General features: G+C 34.3%; 1 protein-coding gene across 6 annotated transcripts in view; it reads right to left on the reverse strand.

Moving 5' to 3' along the window:
• The window catches only part of UBE3A (ubiquitin protein ligase E3A), a 97,644-nt gene that overhangs the window by 26,530 nt on the left and 50,906 nt on the right, over positions 1 to 20,208 (reverse strand). For all 6 annotated transcript variants that reach the window (XM_047735569.1, XM_047735568.1, XM_047735572.1 and 3 more), the window contains 3 exons: positions 18,240 to 18,547; positions 10,543 to 11,789; positions 1,075 to 1,219 (listed from right to left, as the gene is read on the reverse strand). In XM_047735569.1, the coding sequence (XP_047591525.1) occupies positions 1,075 to 1,219; positions 10,543 to 11,789; positions 18,240 to 18,547 (1,700 nt within the window). The remainder of the gene's footprint in view (positions 1 to 1,074; positions 1,220 to 10,542; positions 11,790 to 18,239; positions 18,548 to 20,208) is intronic.

A 20,208-nucleotide genomic window follows, 5' to 3' on the forward strand; every position in this document is an offset into this window, starting at 1 on the left:
TTTTAGGTGTCTTGATTTACTTTGAGCAAATTACGTGGAAATTACATAGGCTTCTGATTAATAAACATTAGCTAAAGTAGTCTTAACTGTATACATGTCATGAATTCAAATGTCTACTTCCATTTACATGTATGTATATATATATTACCAACTAAGAATAACAGAAAAGTCAATTCAATGTACAAACTGAGAATCAACAAGCTCAACTTTCAAAGCTTAATGGAAATGATATATGCATTATTCTATGTCACATTCTTCACAATTCTGACAGTACATTTAATGGAATTCTTTTCCTGTAACTGTCATGCATTCAGTTGTAAAAATAAGCAAACCTAGTAACCAAGTTAGTGGTTATATTACAGAACTACACAGTCCTATACTATACAGTTCAGAACTACACAGTTAAGAATACAATCCAAGATGCTGCAGTCTTTTACCAGCTCTACTTTACCCACTTTTATCAGTAAAACTCAAATCCTTCACTTTCAAACTGACATATACAGATAAGTTTTTCCCGAACTGTTCAATAAAAAACATTCTGGGAGGCAAATGTGGGGTGGGAAAGAGTTCTGGAGTTTAAAGAGTTTGGGAAAACAATGTAATATTATGCCCCATGAAATCCTGTAGCAAATAAAACTTAATTAATTTGATACCAGTCAGGGTTTCCAAACTTTGAGCATGATACACTTGTGAGACATTCTCAACATTCTTCAGACCACTGTTTGAAATTCTTATTTCAGAAATGCTGTGAGTTTGACGAATGTTTAGAATTAAAAGAGCAAGAAATCTTTCAGTTGTTCTAATGTACCATTCTAAAGTGTTTTCAGTTTATTTAACTACGAGATAATGTCCTGTAGTAAAATATTTGGCTAAGTAATCTAAATAAGAACTTGAGTAAATGAGTGATGCAAATCAGTACTCCAAACCCACAAGTTCAGTCATTAACCGTGACTCTAGGAAATCCACATCAAAACCTATTACTGTTCTTTGTAACTGAGAATATTTATAAACCCTCGTAAACAAACCTTTAATTCAAAAGATATAATATCATCATCACATCACTGAAATATTTACCAATATCTGGATTGAAGATTTCCTCCACAACCAGCTGAAAAAATTCTTTGGAAACACCTCCCTCATCAACTCCTTGTTCTCCTTCAAATTCCACATACAACTGTTTCTTCAAGTCTGCAGGATTTTCCATAGCGATCATCTCTAGCTAATGAGTGAAAAGATAAAGTGAAAAGAAGATGACTGCCAGTTTAAGAATGAAAGCAAAATAAAAATAAGGAGAAGCAAAAAATAAAAACCAGGAGTAGGGCTATGGAGCAAATAAAAAATACTGACTTTTGGTCCGTTTTAAATGGAAACAGGAAGCAAACTGGTAAAAAGCCAGTAAAGGCAAAGATTCGGTCTCACAGATATTAGAAAAAAATAGAGGACAGTAAAGAAACCAGCACAGATTTATAAAAGGTTACTTTCTCACTACAGATTTGTTATGAAATTAACATATAGTAGAAAATTAAAAGGTTGGTTTTTTTTTGTTTGTTTGTTACTTCTGTATAACAAACCTGGGTTTGTAAGGTTAGGATGTAAAAAGAAGTCTTGACAGCCAAATACATATGATACTACTCAAACTAAATCATTTCAACAAAAATAATAGAGTATAAAAGTTTGGCTTCAAATTTGTTCACTAGTAGTTCTTTATGTTTAATAGAACAGAAACTAAGAAAACAATTTCAACTAAGAGAAAAAAAACACCCTGAATAAATAGGGAAACAATTTATGGTCTCTTATAGTACTTAGTATAAATTTCCACTTCTTAGTTGATCACAGCACATCTCATATACACTTTTTTTTGGAAGCAGATGAGACATACGCTTGCTCATATCCTTACTCCTTATTTCTTACTAACAAGTTATCAAACCCTAGTATCTAGCATTTTTTAACTATAAATCTTTACCAGATACTTCTTTGTATTGACAGAATAATATACATAGTAACTGATCTTAGTCATTAAGAAATTAATCTGAAAATCCATACTAGATTCTAATGTGAAATTATACTGCATTTTTTTTTAATGTATCTGAGATTTACTAAAAGCCTGCCTGATTGTTCACCCACCTTATTTGCTACATTGACTTTAAATGCCATTTGGCTGTTAAAAAAAATTTAAATTTGCCGAAACAGAATATTTAATAAGGGTGTTCAAGTAACTGCAACTATTCCAACTAAAATTTTAAAAATGGTTTTGAGCAATTCAAACATCAACAAAGTAACTTTACTACAGTCCTAAAGTAATGACTTTAGGTAACAGCACTAGTTTGAACATTCTAGCATGTCTATAAAAAATAAAATTTCCTAGTCATAAATTAAGCCAGTTGCCCTAGATCAATGTTTTTCAAACAGCCAATTGAAACTCCCTAGTGAGTAGCCTAGTCCGTTCATTTAGCAGTTTAAAACCAACAATGGGAGGAAAAACTCAGAACGTATTCCATATAGTAATGGTATCTACTTGTTCTCTGAAACTTCTATTTCAATTATATGTAGAGACAGATATGCACGTGTACACCTAATGCTATGCAAAATACCTTACTTGGGACTCAGTCAAAAACATTTTAAGAACAAAGGCTGAAATGATCTCTTAGATACCTTCAACTTTTGGATTCTATAATTCTGTGAATTTTGGATCTTTAGCTTTAAGAAATGTGCTGCACAACAGTGGTCTTTAATATTTACAAAACCATTTTTATGCCAAGTTATATTAGGATAACTTATTTTTGAGACAGAGTGTAGTGGAGACTGAGACAGAATACTCTGTACTAGTTCCAACTATCACTTAACTTTTAAAATTTAAATTTTAGCAAGCGACTCAGGTAAGCCTCAGTTTCCTCATCTGCAAAGAAAAAAAAGGAATAGTACTCTTCATACTGAAAAGATGTGAAGGCTTAATAAAAATATAAAGCAAAGAGTTCTAGAATGGGCAATATTAAGGGAACATATCATGTTGCAACCTTTTAAAACAACTTTGATCTTTGAACAAAAGATTCACAAAATTTGGTGTTATAGCCTTGTCCCAAGTTTTGAAAATAACCTTGGGGAAAAATAGTTCCAGTTGGAAACCTGTTTCAAGCCACAGAAAATAAAGAATGCTGAGAACTAAATTAGAATTATCAGCTCCAATGTGGTTTACCCATCACGCCAACATCCCATATTGCCATGGAACGCATTCCTAGTTTCCTTCTTCCAGTTCCCACCTGCCTAGGTGTTAAAGGAATATAAGTCAATGTTTATATATGCCCTTATAACACAAAGACAAACCTGCTTATAATCAAAAATATAATGCATTCCAAGGTGAAAAAAATTATCTGATATTTAAATTATGCTTCCTATAGTTCTTCCTCAGTAACATTCATAAATGAGAGCAGACTCCATTATCAATGTGACTGTATCTTTTAAAGGATTTGGTGTTGTTTCTACAGAATTCTGAGACCATGTGCTGCAATCTTAGCTCCACCTGAGACACTTTATAGGACACTGAAACAAATTTATCTTCATTCTTAATATTAAATATTACTATATGTCCGTCTCCACTGAGTGCCAAAATAATTCAATGTCACGTTCTATAATTGTAATTGTAAACATATAGCTTTATCTTTTTTAGTTTCATCTTTGAAATGAGAACACTATTTTAAGAAGAAATAAACAGATTATTAGATGAATTATTAGATTATTAGATGAATTTCCTGTACAACAATGCCTTATAGCACTAGCTTTTGTTGCTATTGTTACTTTAACTTGTATGGGAAATTTTTTCAGGCTTGCCTGAAAACCGAACAAACCAGACATTACAGAAAAAATATTCCAGTAAAAATAACACAACAATATATAGCACTTACATGCCAGGGGACTATTCTAAGCACTTCACATACACCAATTCATTTCACTTTCACAACCTTATGTGGCCAGTAATTTCAAGCTCATTTTACAGATGAAGACCCCAAAGTATTAAGAGATTCAATAACTTGCTTCCAGTATTAGCTCTAATTCAGGCACCAAGTTCTTAAATATTATGCCTTCCTGCTCTCTGCAATGACTACCAAGTAACTTATTTTCTTCCTTGTGCTTTTCTATATTTTTAAGTATTTTTTAAAAAATAAACATCTATTTTAGAATCAGGATGCTAAATGCAAATATGTAAAAATAATGGTTTGAAAAACAGGTGGCAAATGAACTCTGCAGGCAAAAATTTCCCATTATTATCTATATTAGATTATCATTATCAGGTATATATTAAGGGGCTCTGGAACACTTTTATCATTTATGTATACATGGGTAGCCTACCTTTAAATAACAATTTTTACTTTTAATTATAACATAAAATTTACCAGTTATCATTTTGACAAAGGCTATTATGAAGTAACACACTGCATATATTTTATTTTTCTTAAAACAACCACTTCTGACCCACTGAATTGAACGGTAAAGGTGTTATCACTTTCTGTAATATATACATACCATTTAGAACAGAATTTTCACAATCAAAAGCTGTCCTGAATGTAGTAGGATATGTGGAAACTTAATTGTCAGTGAACACTTATTCTGCAAAGGAGAATTTGTATGCATCCCTGAACAGAAATCACTTAGTATACAGACCTGTGTTTTTATATATAGAATTTCTTAAAGGAGGGTATGTTAATTTAATATGGAGACTGGCAAAAGACAGATTTTTGGGGAAAAATAAACAAAAATAGACTGGACATAATGACATCTACCTCTTCCTTATATGACTTCCTCTTCTTACTAAGACTCTTGATTTCATCAATTGTTGGACAAAACGATTTTCAATTTCTGAACTTTTAATTGGCCATGATGATGAAATCCTGGAGAGATCATTTTTAAAAAATTGATCTGGTATCAAAGCATTCCCAGAATACCTAGGTAGGATGACATCTTAATAATAAAAATATCATATTTGCCAGATTTACAAGAGTCAAAAGGAAAACCCCATCCTTTAAAATCTTACAGTATTCTGGGCTATTACTCATGATAAAGTCATCTTTATCCATAATTGAAAAAAAATGCCTTAATAGTAAAGATATTTAAGTAGTAGTAGTAGTCACATAAAATAGACCTCCCTAATACTTAAGAAAACCTGGATCTCTAAGAATGGCTGGCTTAAGCAATTTCATTCAACTTAACTAGATTCTACGGTTAAACACTTTGTTTACCTTTAAGATACTGGCTACAATAAGATCTTTAGATTATCCAAATATATTTAATTTTTTTCAATTCTCTAAAACAGATGAAGGAAAGTTTTTTATATCTTACGTATAAAGTTTAGATGTTTGGGTAACAGTCATATCATATAATCACATCTGTTTTTGAGACCAGGAACCCTGACTTCTACTTCCAATTCTGCCATTAATTTCTGTAGGCCAGAATTTCTTTTTTCTCACATATAAAGGTAAGGAGTTTGACAAATTTCATTGTTTTAGATTATTATAGGATCCTGAGAATCTAAGTAGATCTACTTAATTCTCTTAATCTCCTTTGAGAACATTAAATTGGGCATGAAGTTCTTCATTTCATTTAGAATAAATTATAATGATCACTGCATTGAGCACAATATAGTGAATGTATAAGACACAATCATACTCAGAGCAGCACAGGATAATCTTATTCTTAAAGCACTATAGGTCAATTATTAAATAAAAGAACCAAGTTTTATTTCAATAATAACCAAGGGTATTTGCCAAGGAAAATGGTGGGGATTAGGACAGATAGCACTGTTAGAGCCCAGAAAAAAATGATTTTTTTTAGAAGGGATTGAGCAGAACCAATTGGTAGTGGGGCTATTTATTTGTGTCTATCACTTTGATCTGTACTAGTTCATATTTTGGACTCTCCTATACAGTTCTCCATTTCAGCCATTCCTTTCGGTCTTTAGATCCCTACACAGAATTCTAGGATTCCCTGACTAATCTGAACCAAGTCACACACCAACATCAATCCTTACTCTAAACCTGCTATTTTCATCATCCTCTCAAAGACTGCCAGTTTCCTAAATGTATAACTGTATATAAATATGGCCTCAATAAATATGTATCTATAAACTCTACCAATAGCCATCTTTCCCAAATACTGGTTTGCAGTATGGCTTTATCAGAGTATCTGGGGGCACTGCCAGAAATATAATTCCTAGGCTCTACAATGAACTCCCAGTCTGAATCTCTAGATGGTAGAACCTTGGATTTTTTTTTTAAAAACATTATTTCCTGTTTAGATGGGAAGACAGTTTGGGGTATGTCACAGATGGCAATATTGTCTTCCATGATACTCCATCCTCTACTAACATAATCTCTTAAAATAAAAAATAATGAAAATAAATGTTCAGACCCTTTTCCTTTGGAAATGCTTTGTCTAAGAAAAATGACAAATTATCTACTTTTAAAGAATACACAAATAGATAAATGTTATTAGTAAAATATAGTAAAAGCCTATCATGATTTGGATTGTTAATTCAAGTGAGCTCATAAGTATCACTGTATTATTTTCTAAGAAACAACAACAACATATAGTGAAAATAAGTCCAGGGAGGAATATTCCAATAATTTGAAGTGTGGGGTAGTCCTTAAATGATTCTGAGACACCTACTTGTGAAAAGGCAACTTATATTTTACCATACTTCACTGATTCTAAAATTCATTTTTTTCCACATTTTAACATCTCTGAAATCAGGATATACCATAAAACTGGTAGCATCTCAAGACAATTGGCAGCATATTTTCCTACTACTAAAAGTGGTAAGAAAATAACCGTGTATCCTACAATCAACAGTATCTAAGTTTCAATACACTAATTCTTCAGCTGTCATCAAAGGCAATTCCTCTAGGGGCACCTGGGTGCAGCTGTCATCAAAAATAGTTCCTCAAGGGGCTCCTAGGCACAGCTGTCATCAAAGACAGTTCCCCTAGGGGCGCCTGGGTGGCAGAGCTGGTTGTGGATCCAACTCTTAGTCTGGGCTCAAGTCATGATCTCAAGCCCTGCATTGGGCTCTGCATGGAGTCCACTTGAGATTCTCTTTCCCTTCACCTCTGCCTGTCCCACTCATGCTCGCTCGCTCTCTCTCATAAATAAGTAAATCTTAAAACAAAAACCCAGGTCCTCTGAATACTCCAGTTAGTAAATAATTGGCTCGTGTGGTATGAATTACATAGTACATGAAAGTGAGGAACAGAGTTTTCTTTAAAAATAAATAAATAAATCTGTAATTATTAACGGAAGGTACTACTCCTCCCTTTTCCACCATGCCAGCCAGTCTTACGATTAATAACTAAAAAATAAGACCTAACAGAAAACATACTCAAGTGTGTCAAATATGTAGTCATTATTTTCTGGGCCTCGTTTGTAGACGAATGAGTAGATGGAACTCCAAGGCTCCTTTTAGCTCTTAAAGTCTACAATTCTGTAACCTTAATTATTCAAATATTAATAATTAGCTCAGCAAATTTTTCATTTCCTCTTCTCTTCCCCACCCCACTCTGTAGGTCAAATTAGCAGGTCATAAAAAGTAGTCAGTAAGGTTTTTTTTTTTTTTTTTGGTCAAATTGTTACAGAAGAATAAGGCTTTAAAAAAGCAAAAGTAGATCCTTGAGGAATAAGATGTTAAACATCCATCAGTACTTTGAGAGTTCAGCTGAGAGGATGACCTTAAACTACTTTTTGTTGTAAACCTTTTTGTTACTAAAATACTAATACTTTATCATAATCACACCACTATGAATATTTTTTTAAAAATAGGAGTCTCGGGGCGCCTGGGTGGCTCAGTGGGTTAAAGCCTCTGCCTTCAGCTCAGGTCATGATCTCAGGGTCTTAGGATCTCAGGGTCTTAGGATCGAGCCCCGCATCAGGCTCTCTGCTCAGCAGGGAGCCTGCTTTCCCCTCTCTCTCTGCCTAATTGTGATCTCTCTCTGTCCCAAAAAAAAAAAAAAAAAGAGTCTTAATTTTACTAACTCACATGGCCTACTGTGATTTTTTTTTCCTAACATTTTCACATTGTTATTTTTAAAAAAGAAGAAAAAAGGAAAGAAGAGTAAAATTTGTTTAGTATGAGCATTTAGTATGAGCATTTAGCACTAAGAAGATTCTCAGTTGTCATAATTCATCTTTACATCTCTAATGATTAGCAAAGTGCCTCACATACAAGATTTCTGAAGCAAACTGCTTTTGTGGACTTGTAATATTCATGTACAGATATTATCTAGTGAATCCCGATTTAAAATCGGTCAAATTGTAATATTCAGGTTTGACAGAATTAAGAATTCACTTAAAAAAAAAAACCAGTATAATTAAGAAGTTCAGAGTTCTACTCTTAAAACCCTCTTTTATAAAAGACCTTATAAACCAAAATGACTGTTTCCTTAAAATTCTAGGTGATAAAAGAAGTATACAACAAGTACTTAAACTTTTCTAAGTTCTTAGCCTTGCTTTACTAAGAGGGGGAGGTGGTGGGAAACAAGGCAGGGGAAGGAAAATAAGGTTGGGTAGATTTCTTAGCTGACGGCAGGTAAGGAAGGTAGACAATTCTTTTTATTTCTAACTCTGTATTAATCTTATGAAGAGTAGTTTCATTGTTTTTTAAATTAGGCAAGGCATAGCTTTTACAGGAAATAGATGAAAGGATCCCAACCCAAGAAGCCAAATATAAAATGCATGGTCTTGGGATTTACAGTTCTGCTCTAACAATCGAAATTCAAAGACAGACCTCAATGTACTTTCCACAAAACATCACTCAACGTCCTTATATGATACCCCATCATTCTGCCGACCTACATAAAAGTTGGGGCTGCCTGATGATTATATTAGTTATTTATGTAGCTCAAAACTACAAGAGTGTAATAAAAAGAACACCAGAAAGCAAGCAATGATAGTTACTCCAAACAACTAATGCCTTTCTGCCTCTGTTGAAAAACTGCTTGAGGGCACCTGGGTGGCTCAGTGGGTTAAGCCGCTGCCTTCGGCTCAGGTCATGATCTCGGTCCTGGGATCGAGTCCCATATCGGGTTCTCTGCTCGGCAGGGAGCCTGCTTCCCTCTCTCTCTCTGCCCGCCTCTCTGTCTACTTGTGATCTCTGTCTGTCAAATAAATAAATAAAATCTTTAAAAAAAAAAAAAAAAAGAAAAACTGCTTGAGTTGCCTAAGGCAGAATCTCTCCTCAACACTAGAAATGTATTTGGTGTTCTTAAAAACCAGTTAACAAACAGAAGAGGCACACAATCTCTGCAACTTTCAAATTTCTGAGATATCAAACAACTCTTTCCATTGGTTTAGTTTTATGAATACTCAGATTTAGACAAATCCATCCTAAAACTAAAATATACTTTAAAATAAGTATCACTATTTCCTAGTTGTGTCGTGCATTCTTATCTTTTATTAGTATGGAAGGTTGACTGTACCTTAATTTTACCTGACATCAAATTTTACTTGAAGTTGTCTAAAAACAAAACAAAACTAGTAATGATGGGTGCATGTAATATCATAAATAAAACTCTGTGGTAAAGGGGGTGGCCCCTGGCTAGTACAGCATGAGACTCTTCATCTTGGGGTTTTGAGTTCTAACCCTATGTTGGGTGTAGAGATTACTTAAAAGTAAAACTTTAAAAAAAACACACACAAAAATAACCTGTGATAAAGCACCCTAGGACAAATGAAAATTTTGGTACTTGATAGGCAATTGGTTTTTGTCTTCTCCCAGGCCTGCATTCTTAAATGGGGGCACTAAAATTCTTACTTTTTGTGGAGGCAAGCAATTAACAAAAGGCAATCTGGAGAAACAGGAAGTTGGAAGGTGGGTATTTGAGTTCCTAATATTCTCCCAGCTCAATCTCCCTGGATTGGGTTGATGATAAAAAGCACCATTAATCAAGATTCCTGGAGTTTCAACCAACTCCAAGATACTTAAGTGGTAAGAAAATATCACAATAAGGCAGTGCTATACGAGGCATTCTGAGTGATTCAGCAGGAACTCTTACTAGCAGCATGCACCAAACTGCCCAGATCACTTCACCTTCACGATAACATAACTCTAAATTTTACATCATGGAATTTCTGGATACTACTTATTATTTCATGGTATGATTTTATTGTTTCACTCTTCCCAGTTAAGATTTGACATTCATACGTATTAGTGGGTATCTCCACATCCCCCTTGTTCCTGTGCTTTGGTCCTTTCCCAACATCCACTTGTCTTCTGAATAGAGAAGAAATTTTTGGAGTTATTTGTCCATATTTGGAAAATCTATTCGTTTTCAAATAGAGAGTGATCATTATTCGAGACAACTAATACTTTGTGGGACACGTTTATAAATTTGGACAGGAACAAAAGAATAATATTTACAACTTATAATACAAAAACATCCATATATTCCTATACCATATAATGCCGTATTTTTTTCAAGTGAATGCACTGAACTGTATTACAATCTCCCCAATATTAGGTATTTATTCTAGTACTAATTTTTAAGCATAAGCCCAACTTACCCGGACAAGTGCATCATCTATGATATGGTCACGTCTGACTTTGAGTCTCAAATACGGATTCAACTGCTGTCCTTGAACTAAGCTGTAGAGAACAGTGATTCTTCGTTCACTGTACATGCGAATTCTATTGTCATAATATAATCCCAAATTCTTTGTGACAGCATTCAATATAAAGGGACATGTCATGAAAGAGAATTTGTTCTCTGTTTCTACTTTGAAAAAAGTATAATCTTTATCCATTTCTAGAACATCATTCAGTGGTTCATTAATAAACTCTTCAAAAGGGATAAGTGGTTTTCGACAATCCAGAGTTTTAACACCAAGTTCAGTTTCCAGGGGGTCCACTCGAGGACCTTTCTTGTTTCTTCTTTCCTCTCCCAAAAGCTCCTGAAGTGTCAATTCACTGGACTCAGGGATGGGCTCTTCATCATCTTCTTCATTATGATTTGTGTCCACTTCCCCACCCACTACATTTGCATAGTAAACCATTTTTAAGCACTTTGAAGCAGCAACAATAGCATCATCATCATTCACTAGATTCCGACTGTTAAATTCATTGCTTATGACTTTGTAAGTAATAAGTTGCTGAAATGTTTCCATCATTCTACGAATCTGGTCTGCACTGTATTTAGACCACAGTCTAACCAATTTTCCTTGGGCTGCGAGGGGTAGCTTACTCATTGCTTTGCAAAATAAAGGCAAAGCCATTTCCAGATATTCAGGACTGTGGAGATTTCTATTCTCCATTACAATAATGAATAAATTCAGATAATTAGGATCTCGAGAGTATACATTGTGATACGTCAAGTCACATTCCACATTAGGTGACAAATACACAAGTGCATTGAGAAAAGCAGTTTCTATTTTTTCATTAGAGAGTAATCTGGTGTAGACCCTTCTAATGGCCTCAATATCTACAGACACATCATCAGGGCCTAATTTTTGTAAGTTGTTATCGCCTTGTGAACTATCACTTATCCTTGAAGAAGATGCCTCTGAATCTTCTTCCATAGCAGCAGCAGAACATGCAGCTTTTTCCTTTTCATCTTCATCTTTGTCTTCATCCTTTCCTTGAAGAGATTTAAGTTCTTCCTTGGTGTGTTGTTTGACTTTCCGAAAGCTCTGTACCAATGCCTCAGCACTAGAAAAAACTCTTCCAATAACACGGATTAAAGGGGAATAATCCTCTCTCTCTCTACATAATTCAAGAATTTCATATACCGTCTCTTCTGTTAGGTAAGTCACATCTAAAAAAATTAGAGAGAAAAAGGAGAACATTTATTTTTATAAGTATGTTTAGCTTGTCTTAAGTTCCAGTGCAAAGTAAAATAGTATTGTACTCAATACCATTTATGACTTACAACTCTTTTAAAACATTTCTAATGCTTAGATTCAACAAACAAAACAGATTTAATTATTTTTGTCAATGAACTACTATAAGAGCCAACAACCTCACCCATTCTTTGTACATTCTTTCAATAATATGTAGCTTTTAATGAGCTCAAACTCTTTCACAATCACAGTGGAAATTAACATGCAGCTTTAACTTATAAATATGAACCAAGACAATCATGTGTTGATTTGATTCATGACAATACACCTCTTACAACCTTATTTTAGAGCAGAAACACATTCTTCTGAGAGGTTTCTTTCTTATTTCACTCTTCCCAAAAGACTGAGGCAAAGTCAAGAAAGATTCTTTGAACATCCTCTTTGGGAAACAGCCCTTGTCTAAGTTGTATCTTAAAATCAAACTGGTTCCTTCTGAGTCTTTTCAGTTTTTCCCAGGGTGGTCATTACATGGGTGATTGAGAAAAATTACTACACCATTTCTCAAAAGATCTCAAGCTGACAAACAATGCCATCTGTAGCCAGGAATCAGGTTGGAATAAACAGGAAATAGTGACAAGAGTAATAAAAAATTGAGTGGTAGAAGGCAACTTAGAAGCAGACAAGTGAAAACAGATTACTATGTAGTCACCAAAATCTTTTTCCTCTCCTTTCTGGGCAGAATTGGATCGTATCTCCCAGCTTTCCCAGGTTTTTGAGGTTAAGTGCTATTTTCAGGCCAAGGCTTTTCCTTCTGGCTAAATGGTAGGACGTTCCCAGGATGCTTGGGAAGCCATGTGCTGAAGATTTACAATGACACTACAGCAGCATTTCTGAATGATTATGTGATGTGGAACTTTGCCAACCTAGAATATCATGGCTATTAGAGGACCTAGAAATAAATTTCCACTTTGTTTAATAAGCTAGTGCTTTTTCTGGTATATACTTAATATTGCAGTCTAGTTGATCCTTACTAATATAGAAAAAAGCTTTTCACCTTTCCCCACCTTGCCGTCAAAGTCTTTAAAATACCAGCAGACTGTCTAAATTATGCTTAATCCTTCTTGGTACTTTTCTGGTGCTAAAATTGTATAGGTCAGATGAGCTGATCGGTTTTTTTGTAGACTGCATTACCATCATAACCATTATTTTTGCAGTCTGTATTATTCAAATCCAAGGGAATTTTATTATGTTTTTCTATAACATCCATGAAACTGCATGATCAAGAAACAACCCTTTGTAAGAGGCAAAAATGACAGGAGGCAATGAAAGGCTAGACCAAATATCAATTTATTACACATTTTCAGAGTTATACTAATGTTAACAAGTTGAAATTCCAATGAAATCACAGAAGAAACAAGAATGAAAAGAACATTTCAAGGATTTTTTGAGATAAAAATCTCTGGAAGGAGGGACTACTACAGGGATGAAAGAGTCTATAGCAGTTTGCTGGTATGCATTTTACTTCCCTCTCACATCTGTCTCTAAATAGTAGCTTAGACCTCCATTATCACTTTTTTAAGTACTTTTATATTTGCTCTTTTTATATTTGCCAGAGAATACTCTTTCAAACAAAAACCAGATAAACATATGGCACTAATTCTCTTCACCAACAAAATATAAATCTATACATACATCCCCTTGAAAGGAATGAAGAGTTAAGTTTGGAGATTATGGAATGCATAAGCATCCCACTCCCAAAAGGGAATGCCACTGAATGAAACACATTAGAACAAAAAAGGAAAACTCCATGTGTGTTCCCTCTTATGCTTTGCTTACTCACACACACAAAAAAGAATTTTAACATGCTGTTTTCTAAAACTCCAAGTTGTCATCTTTTACTCAAATGTTAATTTATTTCATCAGTTTCATATGAGCTTTCATAACATTTAACTCTTTCATAGAAAGCACTGAATACAGTGATTGAAGAGGAAAACCATGTAAAACATTCCAACTCCAAGAGTAATAGATCTCAATGCTTGGAGACATCATACAATTGACAACTCACAGATTCAATACCTCAAATAATAAACTCCCTGGTACTTACCATGAGTTTCAATTTAAAAAAAGAAGGAAAAAATCCAACATTTTAAAAGTTAAAATTAACTTAGCTCTGATGTACTCACTCTCATGATCTATTCTCAAAAGAAAAACAAAAACAAAACCCCACCTTTCATTTTCTCACTTATAATCTGAGATAAGCTAAATAATCACAAAATTTCACCTTACCAAAGTTAAGAAATATACCTCAACAACACTATTTTTCTCTTATGACTTGCATGAATATCAGGCAACTGGGGATAAAATAAACTGTTTTAATATTCAAATAAGAACATAAATGATTACATTTCACATGAAAATATAGAAATAAAAACATTCTGACCCTATAGACAAACAACCTCATTAAAAAAAAGTAAAAATATCCTTTAAACATTAGATAATTGAATTTCACTTTACAAATCAACTGTATAACCTATTCTAAAAGCTAAAGGAAGAATGAATGCTCTGAGCAAAGATAATTAAAAACACTTTAAAGTTCCATGTTACTTATATGTACATGTGTGCTTTTGTGATCCCTAAGGGACTATCACACATATCTGCTATTGCTCAAAGTATTCAAATGTTGGTCGACAGCTAAGACTAACCAATTACTAAAAGGAAATGAAACCATTAATGATCGACCAAAGGACATAATTTTCAACTGATATAAAGATGTCTACATTCAATGCTGGATAGTACCCCCAGAGTTTTGTGTCCTGAGTTATCCTAATTTAGTTTACATGAATACGGCAACTTATATTTTATACTGAGATTATTTATAACTCCAAATTAGAATTATTAATCATTCAGTATCTAAAAGCTGATCTTATGAAACTCTGGTCTTCCTCTAACTCTCTAATATACCTGGACAGACACTGTAGGCTGGCAAACTCCAAATCTATTCATCCCTCTTCTCTGACATGCCATCATATAACAGAAACTATAGAAACTAAACACTAGTATTCTAATCCTCATTTGCACCTGGGGGATGACATGTGGCACAGGTCTGCCAATTACCTAAGTGGAAGTCCACTGATGCACTTCTGAAGGTTTATTTTCCTTCAAACATGATAAACGGGGTCAAACATGATTAACTCATATTATGAGTGCAACAGAATCGCCTAATTTTTTATTAATGTATCAAATAAGCTAATAACATCTTCAAATTATTTAAGCATAAGCTATACATGTCTCTACAAATTATAAAATACTGTCCTTCAAATTAAAAAGTAAAAAGCAATGTTTACTAATATTTCCAAGACCATTTTCCATAAGGCAGTACTATACAAGCCAATAAAAAACACCATCAAATTGTGGAAGAAATAAAAATGGAGCACCCCAAATAGTCTCTGCATTTTGAATAAACTATTCAGATACATTATTTTACAGGAAAGAGAAAAAATGATATATTTCGTCTATTAATTTTATGGAGATTATATTTGTAAAATATAGTACACTATAATAAAAGTCTAAATATACCAGGAAGTGGCAGGCCTGTTCAACAAATACTTAATTGAAGCAGAGGATATTTTAGAGGCACAGAGGTAATTTAATCTTCATTGTGACAAATGGACTCATATACATGTACTGTACAACATATAAAATTTCTCAATAAAATTTCTACCTCTTTTAATATTTGTTTCACAAAGACAAGATACATGCAAATGATCATTAAATGAACAACTATAAAAGTTCAACCACAAAAGTAACAGTTTACCACACCATGAATCTGATCTTCGGCCCCTGCTACCAGACTGTCAACACCTGTAGTTTCTTTTATGGGCTTTAACTCTTTAAGAGTTAATCTTTAGATCTGTTCTATTACGATATGTAGATATCCCTGCTTTTCGAAAGTTCCCACTAGGCAACCTCACTTACAGTAAGAAAGTTAAAAAGCAAAAAAGCGTTTAGTGTTTGTTTTACTGGAAGCCATTACAGAGGCAAAACATACTCTGAGGAGCAAGAGCAGCACTGACATCCCCTTCCCCAAGAATTACACTCAGCATCTCAGCCTCAAGTCACCATAGCTTTGAACTGTGTCTGTGGGCGTCTGTGTTTATCTCAATTCATTTTGTACATCCATTAGTAAGATGTGTCCTAAGGTATCAGAAAAACCTAAGAGAGGCTATTTTTTGGATAAGGGAACCTCAAAAGGTTTTCTGTATAAATTAATGATAATTGCTTCTTCGCTGCGTATGCCATTTTGGCTCATGAAAGTTTCTTAGGACTGCTCTACTTTCAGAGGACATCTTCTGCTAAACATCAGTAATCTCTTTCCAAAAAGTGTGAAACTGCTAACTGGGAGCTTATTTCCCATTATTTTAACTGGAAAAAAATTGTAACACCTTCTTACAAGAAAATGAAAAACCCCCCATTTCCTAAAATGTAACCAAAGTAGAGTAAGTAACTATTATAAAGTAACCGTCTTGTTGGACATAAAACACTGTTTCCTAAATCACCAAATCATAAACTTAATAACAAAAAGTTATTTTTCATGAATCACATGCTGTATCTTACCGGACAGTGACACTCTAGACCCAGACACCCTTTGTTGACATGTTGTTCAGAATACCTTCAAGTGATTCTGACATTCTACTAATTCCATATAAAATGTATCAATACTTTCCCTAGATAGTGTTTTGTTTAAAATATTGGACTGAATTTTTCAGACAAAAATTAGTTTAAAAAACACTAGATACAAATATTCACAATGTTTATCAATAAAAAGAGATTTCTACTGAGAAAATATTAAATGAAGAAACATTCCTATATGGGATATCTGTATATTTTGTAATATATGTATGTTCCTGATAATAAACTTAATTCTACAAAATTTTACACTTAAAATTTTTATGCAAAAACAGAATTTGGGGCACACTAAACAATACATATAGAATTTTGTAAAGAGAACCAACAAATACAATTAACAATAAAAATGAAAGTACTAGTGTAGTTAATGCATTTGTAATTCCTAGTAGAAAAAAATACTACAGTAAATAGAAAGCTAAGAGAAAAAAGGGAGTAGGAGGACAGAGTAGCATATTGGAATAAAGTATAAAGGACTGCTAAATTACACAGACTTGAGTAAAAATAGGAAACAAAGACTCAGAATAACCACTCAATAAGCACCTATGATGAAGCACATAGCAAAAAGATGTGTCCATCCACCCTGTACTATATCCCCTACTGCAGACTGCATTTAACTGCACCAGCGCATTCTACATTTAGTAACTGTTACTCTGTGATGCACACTTGCTAGAGAAATGTGTATAATGGAGTTTCTGCAACTTCCCTGTTACACATACTGACAACATTAACCTACTTATCTACAGTGTATGAGCTAAATCATGTAACAAGCACACCTTTTGAAGCTGTGTAAAGTTACCAAGTTATGAAAACACCTTTTACTGTGAGGTTAAAGTAAAAAATACAAGAAAATTCCATGTCACCAATTGAATTAAATCTGCATTAAAATCATGCTACTGAAAACTTCAGAGCTGTTCTCCAACTTATACATGTCTTCCACAAAAACCTTCCCCTTTTAAAATATAATTACCTCTGGTAGGGCTGAGCCCTGTCAAATTATTCAGAAATTCAATTACCTTGTTACTAACACTGATTAGTAACTGAGGAAAAGAAAGCTTGGATTTAAAGATTTAAAAAAATTTTTAAAATTTAAAAAAAAAAGATCCTGAAATGCAGGATCGTTTAGAAAACAAGGGCTTAGGTGAAGACTGCCACTGGTAGGTGGTGACGATTCTTGGCAGCATGTGTGTGCCAAATGCCTAGAAGAATCTGAGCAGGATATGTGAAGAATACTAGAAAGAAAAACTGAATTATTTCTCAACGGCTACAAAATTTTGCTCTGCCCTCAGAAATGGAAAAGAATGCCAACACTTCGTTCTGCTTCTTTCATCTCACAGTTCTAGGGTTCCACAACTCATTCCACATATTCAGTCCAGCTATTTGATAATTTAGTTAGATTTTGTGGTCTAGTTTAGGAGATTACCACTTAATATATTTTTCCTAGTGGAAAATGTTCAAAAACTTCCATTAACAAAGGAATCCATTAACAAAGGAACTTTTGGAATATAATCTGCTTCTAATTAGGAACCATTAGAACACTAAAATGTTCTTAAACCATTACTTCAATTATTAATTCTGTCCTTTATCGCAATAAGTAATAAAGTGGTAAATAAATACCACTGTACTATCATGTCCTAACGTCCACACAATTAGACAAAACAAACAAAAATGTCACACATTTTATTTAAATCTCCAATCCAGGTTTCAGTCAAAAACTCTCAATTAAAAATAGAACATCTTACCTCTAAAATCATCTCTTGCTCCTTGTCCTTCCTTCTTGTTCATTTTTATGTCAGAGCAGGAATTGTTAGGGGCACCTTTCGAGTTTTCAAGGTAAGCTGAGCTCGCTCCTTTCTTGGAGGGATGAGGATCACAGAGTTTTGCATTAATCTTATAAAGCTCGAGGGCTTTAATAGCTGCTGCATTGTTATCCATACGAAGAAAAGTTGGACAGGAAGCACAAAACTCATTCGTGCAGGCCTCATTTCCACAGCCCTCAGTTAACTGGTGGTAGTAGCGTTCTATTAGATGCTTTGCAGCTGCTCGCTTCCTGTAGCAAACATTCAAACAATAAGCACAGTGATTAAGATTAGTATAGCTCCCATGTAAAAAGCTCAAGGGATCTTAAAGCAAGGCCAGTTAGTCAAGCAATAAAGTAATAAATCTGCATATTAAGATGAGGTGAAGAACGTGGAGATTCACTGTTTATATACAACTTTTAACCAGTGAAATGTTTGATAAAATACTGCCTAAGATACCTCTTTTTATTTTTTTTAGCAGAAATTCTATAAACATTTTATTTATTGTTTTTGAGAAAGCAGCTTCAGAAAAAGAGGAAAACAATCTAGGTCATACACACACACACACACATACATATATACACTTTTTAATAAAAACTTTTACATAATCTTCATGCATAAAGACCCAGAGGTGGCCATTTGTCTGTGACAGCTCTAATTCCAGCTGTCAAAGGCCTTTACCTGGGACTCCCCATAGCTGACAGCAATGTAGCAAAGGCCCTCCTCTTGCCCATAAAGCCCAGCTCCCTGCCTGCCTCAGTAACGGTTTTATGTTCTGGGACTGTAGAAAATGGGTAGGAAATGCTTTGGGCTAGAATAGGAAGGACAGGGAGGACTGCCCAACTTGCCATGTTTTATCCAAACTCTTCAGGCAAATCCAGACAGGAAGCCTAGCAAGATGAATAAAAACCAGGGACCAAACTTAGTTCTGGAGCTTCCCAGAGACATGGAGTCTGTGACCATGAGTTCCTGCACATGGTAGTAGGAAAAGTTTGATGTTTGTGGAACATTCAAGGCAGGAACAAACAAGCCTTAAAGATCCATCCCTCCATGGCAGGCACGCACTTCTACGCTAAAAGAGTCAGAAAGACTCTCTGGTTCTGCTTCCTAACTCAGTCCAACCCTCTTTTGACTCTAAAACACAACAACTTAAGACACAAATTTTCCTTCCTTCTGTGGAAGGACAGTCCTTGTTCAACATCTGTCCTATTATAAAAGGGCTGGGGTAGGAGTAGGGTAGCAGGTTGGCATGGAGGGCCACATGACGCAGAATAACTGAGAGTGGAAAGGATTCCCTGGTTCTCTGGGGGGAATTCTGCAAAAGGTATTTTATTGACCATTTTTTAAAAGGGGGTGGGGGAGAATGGTCTTAAAGATGGTAAAAAGGAGACTTGGCTTCTTTCTTGGGTTCTGAAAGCCCAATGCTTTGTTCAGTATTAACAAAAGCCCTGAAACAAACGGAGGATGCTGCTTGGGGCAGCAGAAAAAGAGGATGGATTTCATAGCCAACCAAGAGAATGGCAAACAGTGCCAATCAATTCAATTTGGGGGGATCTCTGTGTGGTGAGTATGAATGAGCAGGTGAGTGTGGTGGGAGGAACCTGGGGATCGCTGGCTCCAAACAGTCAACTGTAACAGGTTCATCAAAATCATTGCTGAAATAAAATGTGCTTTTCTTTGGTTTAAAAAAAGGGAGAAAAAAACTTGTTTGATGATGTATGTGCTTCAATTATTTAGCAGAACAAATGAAAGTCACAAGGTTTATGGCCAAGACTTTTAGTATTTAATCATTTTAAAAAACTAACATTTAAGAAAATGAGAGTCTAGTTAAAAGTACCAATCCAACTTCCCTTTATGTAATTACTATTTTGTTTTAATAGTTTGTAAATACTTGATTTATAGTTAACATAGA

This window comes from Lutra lutra, chromosome 7 (genome assembly GCF_902655055.1).
Source record: "Lutra lutra chromosome 7, mLutLut1.2, whole genome shotgun sequence".
Lineage (NCBI taxonomy): Eukaryota > Metazoa > Chordata > Mammalia > Carnivora > Mustelidae > Lutra > Lutra lutra.